Source organism: Alligator sinensis, unplaced genomic scaffold, assembly GCF_000455745.1.
Source record: "Alligator sinensis unplaced genomic scaffold, ASM45574v1 scaffold674_1, whole genome shotgun sequence".
Classification (NCBI taxonomy): domain Eukaryota; kingdom Metazoa; phylum Chordata; order Crocodylia; family Alligatoridae; genus Alligator; species Alligator sinensis.
Window position 1 is genome coordinate 265,448 of NW_005842032.1, and position 15,833 is coordinate 281,280.

The 15,833-nt window shown below is 41.0% G+C and overlaps 1 protein-coding gene across 28 annotated transcripts in view; it reads right to left on the reverse strand.

Moving 5' to 3' along the window:
* Nucleotides 1-15,833, reverse strand: part of ANK3 (ankyrin 3) — a 595,175-nt gene that overhangs the window by 235,567 nt on the left and 343,775 nt on the right. For 20 of the 28 annotated variants that reach the window (XM_025202620.1, XM_025202612.1, XM_025202613.1 and 17 more), the window contains exons 5-8: nt 14,029-14,127; nt 6,948-7,133; nt 6,393-6,416; nt 5,096-5,194 (exon numbers count right to left, since the gene is read on the reverse strand). In XM_025202620.1, the coding sequence (XP_025058405.1) occupies nt 5,096-5,194; nt 6,393-6,416; nt 6,948-7,133; nt 14,029-14,127 (408 nt within the window). The remainder of the gene's footprint in view (nt 1-5,095; nt 5,195-6,392; nt 6,417-6,947; nt 7,134-14,028; nt 14,128-15,833) is intronic. The other 8 variants (XM_025202621.1, XM_025202614.1, XM_025202616.1 and 5 more) reach the window with 1 other exon arrangement.

Below are 15,833 nucleotides of genomic sequence, written 5' to 3' on the forward strand. Positions count from 1 at the left end.
TTTTTTAAACAGAAGTTCTATATTCGCTATCTTCCAATCTTATGGTTCCCTTCACTGATTTGATAGCTTTATTAAAAATCCTTGCTACTGGGCCTGTGATTTCATATGTCAGATCTTTTTGAATTCTGGAATAGATATTATCCACCCCCTGATCTGTGAACACATTGAAGGTTTTTTTATAATTTCACGTCCACCTCAGTTGTAGTACTGGTCATTTCATACCCACCATCCTATAAAACTCCCTATCTCTGCCTCACTTTTTTCATTGTTTTCTTTTTATATAGAAAACTTTAATTTCATAAAACATGAGTCACATTTTAGGAGTCATGAAATTATTTTTAAATTTGATTAAAAAATCATGAGATTATTATTAAAACACTGAGATTATTTAACAAAGAAATGGTCCATCTTATTCTTAGAGAGGAGTTGCCCTCATTTTGTCTTAACCACTGGGGAGAAAAGCTGCTACTCTGTCCCTATAAGTGACAGAGTCTCCTATCACTTTTTGCTTCTCTTTAAGTCTTCAGTCCAGTTAGCCTTTGACCTTTGCCTTCACATTAGGGCTCTGTGAAACAGTACCGTTTCATTTCGACTTCCGTTTTGCTGTTTCAAAGGGACAGTGTTTCATTTCATCGTTTCATTTTGTTTTGAAGGACTGTTCCATTTTGTTTTGTTGAAACTGTTTCGCTGTTTCAACACGTTTTGATATTTTGCTCATAGGCTATCATGGAGAGTCATAAAAATGCCTATAACTTTGTCATTTCTTGCCTCATTTGAATTAAAATTGCAGGGATGGTAGCCCCTTCTGAAGGCATGAAGCCTGCTAAGTTTCAAGGAGATAGGTGTAGGAGTTTCTGGGAAACTGCACCTTGAGATTCTGAGAGCAAAACTCGTTTGCTTGCCAGCAGCAGCAGCCTGCTGTCATCCTGTGTGCAGATCTGCGGGTCCGCACCCCCAGGAAGGCTGTGGAGCTGTGCCAGAATCCTCTTGGGAGTGCAGGCCCCCAGATCTGCACATGGAATGACAGGAGGCTGCCACTGCCATCTGGGACTAGTGCTGGGCACAGCTCGCACACAGCACCGAGAAGACTGCTGCTGGCGCCAGGCACCAGCAACAGCCTCCTGTCATCCTGCATGCAGATCTGGGGGCCCGCACCCCCGGGGGGGCTGTGGGACTGAGCTCTGTGGGGCTGGTGGAGCTGTTCGTAGTGCAACCCAGTGGTGGGAGACAGGGGAGAGCCAGGGCTGCACTCCAAGCAGCTCTGCCAGCCCCATGGAGCTCAGCCTGGTGGCAGGAGGTGGGAGAGAGCCAGGACTGTGCTCTGAGTGGCTCCACCAGCCCCATGGACCTCAGCCTGGAGGTGGGAAGTGGTGGGAAAGCCAGTGGTAGAGCTGCTCCAAGCTCCAGTGGCTCTCTGCTGCCTCCTGCTGCCAGGCTCGGCTCCATGGGGCTGCGGAGCCTCCAGCTGCCAGGCTGTGCTCACCAGGGCTGTGCTCTGCATCCCCATGGAGCTGAGCCTGGTGGTGGGAGGTGGTGGAGAGCCACTGACCAGGGCTGTGCTTGGAACCAGAGCTGTGCTCGGAGCAGCCACGCCACTGGTTCTCCTGCCGCTGGGCTGAGCTCTGTGGGGCTGGCAGAGCCACTTGGAGTGCACCCCTGGCTCTCCTCTGCCTCCCACCATTGGGCTGAGCTGCACAGAGCGCAGCCCTAGCTCTCCCCCACCTCTCGCTACTGGGCTGTTTCAAAACTTGAACGTTTCGAAAGTTTTGAAACATTTCAAGTGCCCTCATTTCATTTTGAAGCTGTTTTGAATCCTTTTGTTTCATTTCAGTTTCAAGCTCAAAACACGTTGAAACAGCTTCAAAACAAAACACCTGTTGAAATTTTGCACAGCCCTATTTCACATCTCTTATCATTCCCACTGGATCCCTCACTTTCTTGTTTTCTCCAAATTCGCCATCCATCTACTACTTAAGTAGTACATGTCTATCACATGTCCTTTCGTATTTCTGCCTACGTACCCCTGGAATTCCTGCCTCCCTAATCATATTCTCCTGCCTCTGTCCTTGCCTTGGCTACATTCCCTTGATCTTATGTCAGTGGTTCTCAACATTTTTGGTCAGGGCTCCCTCCACAACTTTTTTTTAATTTGGCGGCACCCCTGGTTGAGAATCACTGCTGTGCTGCCTCTGCTTACTTCAGTGCTTCTCAACTAGCGTGATGCCCCAGATTCCTGCCTGTATTAGGGTTTTCTGATGAAACCTAAAATGCGAAGGATCAAAAGCATAACTGAACAGTTTTGTGCCCTAGGTAAAACTCCCTGTACCCCTGTGGTGGTTGGTGGAGGGGAAGAAAGGGGAAAGGAGGATGTTCTTACCTTCCTTGAAGTGTCCCTAGACCCTGCTGCTCCAGCCAGGTAGTACAAATGGCTGCTCCAGCCCAGCTGACTCCTCTGGCAGAGCAGTGTAAAGGGTTGCTTTGGTGCAGCGTAACTCCTCCCAGAGGAGCAGTGCAAACATCCACTTCACAGCCCAGCCTGACGCCACCAGAGGGTTGGTGTAAAATAGCTGTAGCCAGGGTATGCACACTTATCACAACCTTTCCCAGTCCAGCCATACATTTCTCCCAGAAGCAGAGGGATGCAGGACAGTCCCACCTGCCCAGCTCACTTCCATTTCCAGGAGCAAGATATGGGGTTGGACAAGGAACAGCTGCAGGAAGAGTACAAGCTCCAGCTGCACCTACTGCCCAGTCTGTCTCCACAGGAGGTGCACATGGCACACCACCATAGTTGTGGAGACACCCATATCGTGACACCCCTAGAAGAGGTTCACAGCACGCCAGCATGCCATGGCACCCCAGCTGAGAATCAGTGCCTTATGTCTTCCTTTCCTCACCTACATTCCTTAACCCTACAATCCCCCTTTTTCTTCTCACATTCCTCTGCCTCCATCATTTTTCATGCCATAAGGTTTCCTTCTATATTTCTGGGTAATCTAATTTTATTTTTCTATTCCTCCAGACCAGAGGTGGGCAATTATTTTGTGTGGTGCACCACTTAACTAGGTTTGGTGTGCTGTCAAGTGCACACATAAAATCTTTCAGAAGATATCATTTAACAAATGATAGACATAAAACAAGACATATGCTCAAAATTGAACATCTATTATAACACATTTTAATTCTATTTTTTAAAAGAATTTTTTTCCTGATTTATGTATTTTTGAGTAGTGTATATAGAGGCAATTGCATAATAGCTCAAAATAAATTCTTACTCATGTATATACTGTATGTGGGAGGGGTGGAGTGTCTGTGGGGAGGTATGTGGGTGTGTGTGATGGGTGGGTTGGGGTGTATGTGCAGGGCTGCCCACACACTAGGTCTTAGGAGTTGGCCAGGGGTGTGGGAAAGGGAGTGAGGGGGACAAGGGGTGCGTGCAGGAGAGCTCACTTGGGCAGTATGCTGCAGGTACAAGTACAGTCTGCCTGCCCTCCCCCCATCCATCCCACCACTGCCCCTTGGGTACTCTGCCTGGGGATCACACTCTCTTGCCCAAACCTGCCCCATGCCCACCAAACAGCACTGCCCCAGACCTAGCCAGCATGCATAGCTTGCCAGTTGGGCTACCCAAGTATGGCTCAGCTCCCTATGCTTCCAGAGGCTCCTCCTCTTCCTGCTCCTGCTGCACCACTCTGGCCAGGTGGGGGAGAAGCTGCAGCTGGGCAAGCCACCTTCCACCCACTCCACCCACCTGGCACAATGAGCAGCCACCTGCTGGCAGCTGAGTGGGTGGAAGGTGGCCAGGAGCTAGAGCTGAAGCAGAAGCACTGCATGTTGGGGAAGAAGCCATCTAGCTGCAGCTTCCTCCTCACTTGGAGTGGTGAGGCAGGAGGAGGAGGAGTCACTGGAGGCAGGGGGAACTGAGCAATACCTGCACCTGTAATGGGAGCAGCCCCGCCAGGATGTTGTATGCTGGCTGGGGTTGGCAGGCACAGGCCGGAGAAGGCAGAGCTCGGCCTCATGCAGAGTGCCATGGGGGCAGCTGCAGACTAGAAGCAAACAACTGGCAGGCACCCATGCATGGGCCTGATCAAATCAGTTAGTGGGTCAAATCCAGTCTGCAGGCTGTATTTTGCCCATCCCTTCTCCAGACTCTTATGTCCCCTCTTATATATTGCCTCAATCTCACATGAAGCAAGAAGGAACTGATTTATTTACTGAAGGTATCCAGGCTCAACAAACACTAGAAACAATTAGGATAAGTACAGAGAGTCAAAAAGCCCGAGGCTCAATTGATTCAATCTTCTCAGATTAGTCTAAACTGTGTTGATTGAACAGATAAGCAAGTGAACAGACATTCAGTTTTGATTCTGGAAATGCAGCCACATGCCAGAAGCCAGGGGGTGCAATGGCATGCATACCTGCTCAGCTGGAGCAGACAGCTTGGGCAAAGGCTAGCCTGCCCACCCTGTGAGGGGGAGTTTGCAGGTGAGTAGCAAGGTATCCTGGGATGCTGGGGGAGTGTAAATTACCTTACAACTTGAGGGCATCTGGGACAGAAGTTCAATAACTGATTTAACCTAAATCAGTTAAATCTGATACTATATCCATCCAGATTTGCCTTAAACTGGTTTTAGCCATTTTGAAAGAGGTTTATCTACACTGAACTTCTGTTGTGTTACAGACTTAAACCAATTTCTGATCACTTATACCAGTTTATGTGTAATTTCTGTCCCTAGCCTTAGAGTTGACAGTCATTTTCAATAGAGGTAGATTCACTGACATCTGCAAAAGATATAGGAAAAAGGTAGATGTTTTAGCTAATGGCAGTGTGGTTTTGTCCCATTATAACCATGAAGGTAGAAGTCATTATTTGTAAAAGGTTCACATTTTCCAGAAGATATGTGCAACTTAAAAAAGACACCAAACCAAACCCATACTCCTAAATATAAAGACTTATAATATGATCACAAAGAACTTTGGCATCCCAGAATTTCCAGCTTTGGTAAGAATGGCATATTTCTGTATATTTTAAGGGAATATTTAAAAAAGATTAACGCATCCACTAAACAGACCAGTGATATTTCACCCTTACCCTTGCAGTGAAGTCCACAGCAGCTCCTCGATTTAACAGCAATGTCGCTACATTGATATTTCCATAGTGAGCAGCTATGTGCAGCGGTGTGAAGCCACTCTGGGGGGGAAAAACATAAATACATTTAATTTTTTATGTCTCCCTGTCTCTGCAATATTTATATTACAGCTCTGAAAAAAAACTAGTAAGCAGAATATTCTCCAAGTCAATATTCCATTCTGTGCTAGTTTTTACTCAATGACATTTATTTATCAGCTCTCTAAATAAAATGATATTGCTATGCCCAAGGGAAAGAAATTAACATAATTATTTTAAAAGAATAGGACTAGGATAAAACTTTTAGTTATTCCAGCAGAAGGCATTTGAGTATAAAAATGAACCTTTTTAATACAAGAAAGCAATTTCTAAATAGAAATATCTACTTGTTATCTTTATTATTTCAGCCTTGCAAATTAAACCACTTGGAGATTCTTCACAGAAATTTAGATACAAGTTACTTGATGATCCTTGCTAACTAGATTTCATAAATTCAAAGAACATGCAAATTAAAACAACATCAAAGACCATTTTAAATTATTAATGTGGCTTTTTTTTCAAGGGTTAGTACCATAAAGATCAATCTCCCACTGTGGACAATCACACTGGGTTATGTTCAGACACCACAAGTTGTCATCCTAATTAGAAGATGCCTAGCTGATAACATCACTTCAGCAACTTATTTTCATACTGAAGTAATTTTACTTTCTTTTAAAAATGCTAAAACATGCAGCAATTCCATCAGTCCTGCAAAGTATGAAATCTTATTGGAATTAGATGCATTTCTAAATTGTTAGCAAGCCTTTTAGCCATGCTAGCTGTCACTGCCTTGCTTTGAGAGTGTTGCAGATTTAGTACCACTCTAAGATTATTTTATTTGCTGACACCGTCAGGGGTAAGTGTCATGCAGAAGCCCAAAGAATCAGTCCTGGATGCACAATATGACAGGGTTGTCTGCAGCTTTTGACACAGCTGATAAACATCTACAACATTAGAACGCCTGAAACCTTCATTTTCTGCAGTATAATTCTTTTATGATGGTAACTAGTTCCAAAGACTGCTCACCCTTACTTTTAAATCCTAGTTTCAGCTGCAGAAAGCCCTGGTAACTAAACTAAAATCTTCTCTAGCACATGCTACTTCATTTAACCTAAAGCAGATATCTATCCTATACAAGGCAATGCAAAGAGAAGGAGGAAGAAATGATGCAAGAGCACTAAGTTATGGAAGAGTGATGATGCATATATATATTTATATATACCTCTGTTGTTCTATTCACCATCATCTAGGTTAACACATTTGGAAGCAAAGAGGGAAAAAATGAATGGTTAGTTCACCACTGGTGGCATGGATGCAAAAAGCTTTGTGATAGCTATATGGTATGAAAGCTATGATGAAAGCAAAATAGGCACAGAAAGAAAGCTAAGACTGAATGGAAGCTGAATGATTGTATAATTGAAATGTTAATTGTTACATGTTTCTCAGAGTTCTTAAGGTAATAGGATCACATACAACTTTAATCGCATGGTTTGTTAATGATATGATCTCTATAGCACGCTACAGATGCCAGTCTTCATTTCAAATATACCTGATCATTTACTAATATCTTTAATAATAATAATACCTAGTTTTATATTATTTTAGGGTCATTAACCCCAATTTTAAACAAAGGGAATAAATACAAATTAAACTGTATTTTTAATTATGTCAAACTGGAGAAGTGAAGTAATTCCTTGCAGCAACCACTTTTTTTTTAAAGGAAATCTTCATGTGGCAGTGTGCACGTTATTAGTATATAGCTTTGGTTACAACTAACCTTTGATTCCACATCAGCATTATGATCATTCTGCAGCAGCAGAGCAGCAGCTTTTGTGTCATCCTTGCGGGCAGCAATGTGAAGAGCAGGAAGACGAACTTTTCCCTTTGTATCATTTTCAAGCAACAGTGAAACCACCTGGTCATGGCCTTGTTGCAAAGCTACTGCCAAAGGGGTGAACCCATCCTGTAAACATACAAGAATGACACTTGGTAGATATTCAAAGACTTCTGGAATGAAAAGGAAACAGGTGGTATTTATAGCTGGAATATTAAAAGTTGTGTCTAATTCAGATTCAGTGTGTGAGGTTGGGTAAATTAAAGACCCTTATACTCAAACTGAGTATAACTGTTTCAATATCATAAACCTGAGGTTGTGTGTTGGTGAACCAGGGAATAACTATTTAATTTCCTCTGGTGTTTAGGACTGATTTTGTTCAGACATAGAAGCATAAGAACAAATAATTGCATTAGGCTTAAAAAACAAGGAAAATTACTAAAATATTCAACTTGTAAGTATACTCAAGAAAGAAAAATTGAAATGATACTGAATTATAAATGCTGTAACTATGTCCCTGTAGCAAATATTTTCCCTTCCAAAGAACCTACATTTTTCTGAATGTTATGCTCATCTCTATCCAATGCATTACTTTAAAAAATGAAGCTATTTAAGTCTACTAAACATTGCCAGGAATTTGGGTAGTCACTATATAAATTACTTCATTCTTGCTTCAAAGTTTATCTCCCTATTCATGAACATTAAACAATTAAGTGATAGTTAATCTTCTATTAGCTGAAGATGAGCTCCTGAAATAGTGGCAAAATATGGAAATGGAGTAAAATGAAGAAATGGGGAGCTGAAAAAAAAAGAAATAAGGCACTTGCCTAATAGTCTTTATACTGGAACCCTCTAAACACAGAAAGATGAAAGTAATAGATGCTGGCCAATGTTCTAGATATAGTAAAATCCCTGTTATCTGGCATGAGTGGGGAATGGGGGGTACTGGGTATCTAAAAATGCCGGTTACCTAAGACCAGCAGTTTTTGGCCAGAGACAGAGTGGGGGCGGTGGGGAGAGGAGGGGAGAGGGGTTGCAGCGGCTGCACACGAAGCAAGGGGCGGGTGGTGGCACTTCAGTGCAGGATGGTAGGTGGTGGTGTTGGCGGCAGCCACATATGAACTTTCCCCCCCACCCATGCCCACATTCGGTCGGCCGGAAATTCTGGTTAATAGAATGCTCTGGTTACTCAAATGCCGGATAACAGGGATTTTACTGTATATTACAAACAAACTCTTCCTCAAGTGGAGACTATGATCTTTATACCAACACTCCCCGAACTGTTGGAGTTCATAGAGTCTCCTCCTCAGGAAAACTTTTCAAAAACAAAACAAAATCTTAAATAAAAGCCAGGGTTTTGGGGTGATAACTTCTATGGGACTAACTCTTTAGTTGGGAGAGATGTTAGACAAGATTTTGGGCACAATGGGCCCTTCAGATCAACTTTCTTCAGCAAGCTGAGGAAAAGCTCCTGAGAAAAGGCCCAAAAGCTCATCTAACAACTCTCTAAACTATGCAGCTTGTCCGAAAATAGATATCACAAAAACAAACAAGAACAAAAAACAAACCGCCCTCCCCCTACTTCTCACATATTTGTTGGAACATTAACAACACTCCAACCCTACAAAAAAGCCTTACACTCCCAACAAGTTTTAGCAAACAGATTTAAGTTCTGTCCATTTATCTACCAACTGATGGGCCTAGCTATTTAGACTCTGTATTAAGTCCATCACAAGGATATTCAGACCCCAACAGTCTGGCTCACACTATGCTTTTTCTTATGTATGGCAAATATTACCATGTGGAACAGGAACTATAAACACCAGTGTGAGACCTTCCAAAATTTTCTGTTAGATCAAGCCTTAGATGAATTCTAATGCACCCAACTGCTTTTCTAAGCCGGCACTGCAGCAAGAGGTTTATCTGAGGAGACCCTCATCAAATTAATTGCTAAGCAAGTCACATTCAGTTGAATAATGATATTGTTTAGCTGATAACAATGCAATCTGCAATGCTAATTACAGATTCCATAGGGAGCAATCCAGATACAGAAAAGCAAACTTCTATCTTTGTATGAATATATTTCATCACAAGCATTTGTGTTGTACATATTCCCTTTTTTCCCTATAAACACAGTGCCCAGAAGGATATCTACATGTGGTTACAGGTACCATGAATGAGGACAAAAATGCATTTCAACAGTTTAAGGAGGTTGTATAACTATGCCAGCAGAAAGGTTTCTTCCATTGACACACACTGTCTCCACTAGGGGGCTCTATTGATGTAGCTATAGCAGCAGGGTCTCGTCTATTGCTGAAAAGCCTTCAGAATGACACATGACAAAATTAAGAAAAATCTAGCTTTTTTTTTTTTAAGTTGGCCTTGTGAGCACACAGCTGAGTCACCTGTAAAAAGTGGTTGTCCTAGCAACAGAAACCATTCTGATCGGTTGCTTAGAGTTCCTTTTATTTTTAGTGACTTTTAAATGCGAATCGGGGGGAGGAATTGTTGGGGGGTGAGAAAAAAATGGCTGCTAGGCAAGAAGTTTCTCTTTTCGGGGTGGGGGGGAGTGGAAGGGAATGGAGAAATTTGAACTCTTTACTCATGCATCAAAACAACCATTGCATCTTCTCATAGCCTCCATTTCTGATGATCAAAATGCAGTGGTCTATCCATACCATATATAAAGCGATTACTGAAACAAAGATAATTAAACTGTGACTGAGAATATTAACATTGATATGAATGCATTTCCACCATGTGTGATTTGAAGACACAACCCACAAGCAGCCCTTGCAAGTAAGTATCACTATGTCAACAGTTCTATAACTAGTATTTGTGCTTTAAAACCAACACCAACACCCTGAAGAAAAATATTGACTCAAAAATTTTCTAAGATCAAGACAAAAACTGTCCAAGGGTTTTATTATTAATGACTATATCATTACAGGGCACTAATTTACTAGCAAAGAATTTAGCAGAGTGACAAAGGACAACAGGCATATATTAAAGCTATTAAAAAATAAATACCCCCCCTCACAACAATTATGGCCATATTAATCTCTTATATAATTATATTATATATAAAATCTATTAAACTTCAAAGGAGCTATCCAGGCTGAAATCAGATCATGCTGTTTAATCAAAGAGATGTGGGGAAAATTTTAAACTCTCTTCCCACACAAAGGTCAAAGAAATCAAACAGATACATGAGAATAAGAAAGGAATACATATTTTTTTTCCGAAAGCTATACAGTCACAAGTAACAACATATTTTATACTCATAATCTATTTTTTGTGTCTAATAATGACATTTTTTGTAAAAAGTGTATTAATAATTAAACAGTGGTAAAGGTATTGAAAACTATTTTTTCAATGTATTTGTAGAATTTACCATTTCTTATTTGGTGTCTGGGGGCTTCAGTAATCTTTAAATAGAGTAGTAGTTAACTGAAATAGGCCCTGGATTATAAACTAATTACCACCAAGTTCTGAAACACAATTTCATCAATTCATTCAATTCCATCAGCAATTAATAATTTTGGGTTAAGTGCTCACTTCAGAAAAAACACAGTGAAACATTTCACAGGCAAAAGTATACATATTAGTACACTGTTGCAAAAAGCTAACTTGGCAAAGAAAGTAATGTTTATTTTTAACGTTACTGTAAATATATATAGACAGAGGAAATTTTTAAAATAAAAATTATTGCTTCCTAAAGAAAACTGATTTAAATAGGAGTAGCCAAATACAATGTAGCATTTTAGAGAGAACACATGCTTGGCACTTTCTTAGTTCTGCATTTGAGGTACTGTATTTACTCAAATACAAGATTGCCCCCAAATAATTAGATTCTATATGTGGAAAATTTATAAATTTGTTATAATTTTCCAGGCACAGAATCTAATTATTGGAAGTTTGCCTTAATGTGTCCCCTTCCTTTTGCTACAGCAGGGAAAATAGATCTGGGGGGTCAGGTAAGTCCCCTCACCCCCCTAACTTCTTCCCCTTGTTATCCCTTTCCCCCTTGCTTACTGTCAGACCCTGATCTCCCTGAGCATGTGGCAGTGAGAAGCAAATTTGAAAACACTGACTTTGCATTATAGGTACCCACAGACTTAGTTAATCCAGAATGATGCATTTCACCTTTTCTGAAACTGCTACAAGTTTTAGCACGGGTACTCTATTAAACACACTTCTAAACAACACTTTTGTACCTACTTACATAGTATTAGAAACTTTTTTAAAAATGTACAAAACGTCATAACAAACCCATAATACACATAAAACTCAAAACATCATCGATCTCAACGTACACTAACATATCATAAACTGACACAATTATCTATTTGGAATTCATGCCCATCATAACACAAGTTAAACAAACAACCCCCGACTTGGGTTTACATAATATAACTTCCAGTTTCAGTTCTTACTTAACCCATAACCCAGTACATCCTGACATTCCCATCTGTCATAAACTGCTATACTCAATTTACCACTTTTACCAGCACTCAACAACCTCTAGTTTCCTTAATAATCTTTTCTTAACACACCATTCAATGTCCCCACTACCACCTCCCCACTGAAACCCCTCCTCCTCTTATATCCTTCCTTCAACCAATACCCGCTGGGATGTAGCATTACAAACTATGCATGATATTGGTACAAAGCCAAAAGGCTCAGGATTTACCAAAGAATTCACTAGGCTGGGTCCCAGTGGAGACAACAGCATTTCAAGCCATGGTGACTCCACAGCTCAGTACAGCTCAGTATGCATATGTACTCCAGATATCCCCCACAAAAGATCCATGTGCTAATTAGTAGGGCTGTGATAAGATTCAGTCCCTGATTCAATTCAGCAGAGATTTGGCCTGATTCGGTGGCCGAATCTCCAAATCCAAATCGAATCAAGAGACCCTTTAATCTTTCCGAATAGAGTTGGAACCCTTTGAATCAATTGGGAGATATCTGTAAGATTCGATGATTCAGATATAGACAGAGATTTAAATGTTTTTTCTACATACCTCAAGGTACCAGGTGGCTCATGAATGCTGTGATGCTGGGGCGAATGGAGCGCCTCCAGAGCACTCAGCAGCAAACCTGGAAGTGGACCAGAAGTACTTCCAATCCAGTTCCGGGTCCACTGGGGAGCATGCCGGGGGGGGGACCCCCCATGCCTTCCTGGCTTGGCAATGGGTGCCTCCTGGATCTGGGAGTGCACTCAGGGTCCCCCCATGGCTGATTGCTGAGCCAGAGAGGTGTGTGTGTGTGGGGGGGGGGGCCAGTGTGCTCAGCAGCAGAGCCAGAAGTGGACAGGAATTACTTCCAGTCCACTTCTGAGTTCACTACCAAGCATGTGGGCCCCCCACCCGTACTCCTGTGGGATGCTCCATCCACCCCACCATTGCCGCATTCATGAGCTGTGCCTGGTACCTTGAGGTACGCAGAAAAAACATTTAAAACTGTGTCTATGGCCGAATCGGTGATTCTCCGAATCATCATCTAATCTTCAGAATTGGATTCAACCAAATTGAATAGGGGACAGTGATCCAAATCAACAAATCAAATCACCGTCCCCAATTCAGGCCAAATCCGAATCAAATATGGCCTGTTTTGCACACCCCTACTAATTAGCCTCCAGTCATGTCTGGAACCAGGAGTTTTTGTCATGAGTCCTGGGATGCTCTGGAAATTTATATGTAGATTTTCATCTTAGTTGGTCTAATAAAAGGTATCATCTCTGAACCAAGAGTTCCAGAGTTTTGCATTTCTTTTTGTCTCAGAAGAACATGACTACCAAATACATCCCTATAAATTTTGGCGTATCCCAGGACTCACAGAGCAACCTGGCCTGACTCTACTTCATGTTGGCTGGAGCCAAACTAATCATATAAGACAGGCTAAGAGAGGGGATGACGAAGGGATTCTGGGTGAACTGTTTGAGGCCCCATTTGTTGACGTTTGTCAGACATTTAAGGCTAGTGAAGAAACAGGACTCATTGGAAACAGGAAAGAAAGGTGCAGCTCAGCTGTGGGAGTGAAAAGGAAGTAAAAAAGTATGCAATGTAGTGGCTCATAATGACTTGAAAAAGAGTCAGTGCTGAGAAGGCTGAGTGCAATGGGCACTACCATATAGCTTATTCAAATGGGCTGCACTAACATATCTTTGTGGTAAGTTCATATCAGCATATGCCCAGTATGGACCATGTGTTTTATAGTCATGCTCAGTGTTGCTGTATTTAATCAACTTCAGAGTTGGTTTCCATTACTGAGCACATGCTGCTTTTGGCAGCAGTTTAATGACAGACAATGTATTTAATGAGGTTTCCTTGTATGCAATTATAAGATGAGGAGTTTTTTCCCCCATACTGATTGGGGGCAAAAAACCTTGTCATATATTTCAGTAAATATGGCATTTGAAAAATATGCAGATTGAAATAAGCAGATTTTAATGCAGTATATTTAAAAATGTTAATGTCTCTGTGCTGTTGCTTTCACTACCACTCTGAATATTTTGCACTTACACTTCCCCTTTCCTTTCAGGAATTCATTGCTGAGCCAGCATTACCAGCTGCATCTTAAAGATAGGGAAAATGAGGCACATAGGAGGTAGGAACTTGTAAGTGAAATGGAGAACTGTGGTTTCCTAAGTTAGTTCTATTCAGATAATCAAACAGCCTACCAGTTATAACCTCTAGTTTATAACCTCTAGATGCATCTAGTTCTAAACCTCTGTTTATTAAAAACCAGAACTATAGTGTTTAGTGTGACCAGAACTAAGTTATAGTGTGATTTTCTTATTTGATACAATGTCTTTTTTAAAATTAAGAACTACTAATTTTATTAATGATTAAAACTGTTGGAATGTCATTTGCTCCAAATTGCTTCACTGGTTTGTAATTTTCCATGTAGAGGACTGATTTTGTAAAGGCTGTTGAGCATAACCTCTCCAGAAATTTTACTATGTGCAGGAGAGGAACCTGAAACAAAGGAACACAGGAAGCAAAACCTGAACTTTTACCTCTGTAGCAAGACTCTGACTTGCACCATTGTCAAGAAGAAACTTAACAACTTCAAGGTGATTTTCTTGGGCGGCCATATACAATGGAGTGAATCCATTCTGAAAGAGGAAAATATATGTATAAATAATTTCTGTAATCTTTTAAAAGCAATACTTTTTATTGCACATTAGCAACAGTTCTTCATTCTGTCCCCAACCACCTATTACTTTTTGTCTCATTGAACAGCTGAAATGGTATGGAATGTGCCTGTGCTTGGCTAGCTGCCTTTTCATGGGCATTGGGGGATCTCAGGATTAATTATGAGTGCTTTACAACCAGGGTTTCTTCAGCATGTCTCAACAAATAAAAATATTTCTCAGATTATATTTGACTGAATCACTTTAGTCAATATGCCGGTTGCAAGTGATTAGAGTTTAAACTAATTCATGAATAATTTTCAGGTGAGTCAGTTTCTGGTCTCTTATATTCAACATTTTGTCATTGGTCCAACAATAAAGACCACGATCTCTCAAATAAAACATTCAAATTGGATTTATATTGTACAAATAAACAGAGCATTAGCAATAAAGTCAGCAATACTTCCTTCCTTCCTGTAATCTAGTATTATGTATATATATTCTTTCAATCTGGCACCAATGTCCTTCCTAATGACCTCTGATAGATTTTGTATGTTCCATATCCTTTCATGTTATGCAGATTAATAAGTGGAATGATTGAGTTTGCTATGGATTACTGGGACTGTTTTATTTCTAATAGAGAATGGTCTAGAAATGCTTTGCATTTTAGTGGTAAAAGTGCTGATTAAAACAAACTGCAGCAGTTTGGTCTGAGCCTAGGAATGGAAATTAATCAGAAGATGCAACACAAAAGATACTAGAAAATAGTGGAAGGAAGACACTAGTGACATTGAATTAAAAATCAAGAAGTACATAAATGAAAGTTTTTAGACTATTAACTTATATCCACAGAATTAGGCTTTGGCTGTTCATATAATTGTTGAACCTCAAGAAAAGTGTGAAAAATACTCGTCTTTAAGCAATTCTGGTGACCAAAACTCTCTATGGCCATCTGACTATCATCAAGTTTTAAGATGATCACTAAACATAAAAAATAATAGCAGTGAAAAGGATTATAAGGGAAAATTTGACCAAACCTAAGCAAACCTGATATTAACTTTTAGCTCAGTCGGTTAGAGCATGGTGCCCATAACACCAAGGTCAACACCAAGGTGTTGGTTTAGTGTGTGTTTAGGATGGGATTGTCTCCAATCGCCTTCCCTTTCCTCTCTTCAGCTCTCATTCTCCCTGAGATCTTCCCTGAAACTTGTAGTTCCATCCCAACCTAAAAACTCATTTACTGAATGTGATGATAGCAAAAGCAAAGACTCATTTCTACCACCAGTAGTTCTGTGCGGTTTCACATTTGTGCTGCACCTTATGTTTCAGTTTAAATGCAGTGTTTAGTGTTGTCTGGAGAATTTCTAAAAGGGGAAGGCACAGAGCAGATATGAGATGTGAAGAAACTGAAACTGAACCCAAACTGAAAACATATTTTAACATTTCTGGAGAGAATGATTCCCTGCCCCCAACATCAAAGCCTACTGGGAGATGGGGAAGACGGGAAATCCCAAAGATTTGCATGGAAAATCCCAAAGATTGACATGGAAAATCCCAAAGACCTCAGTGGACTCACAGAGCAGAACAGAGCTAAAACCTTGAGAGGTGGTCACTGGAGAGGGAGCTAAAGCAAGGCTTCCAGGAAGGTGGTAGAAGCGTGGAAAAAAACCCCCAAAGGACAGGGAAAG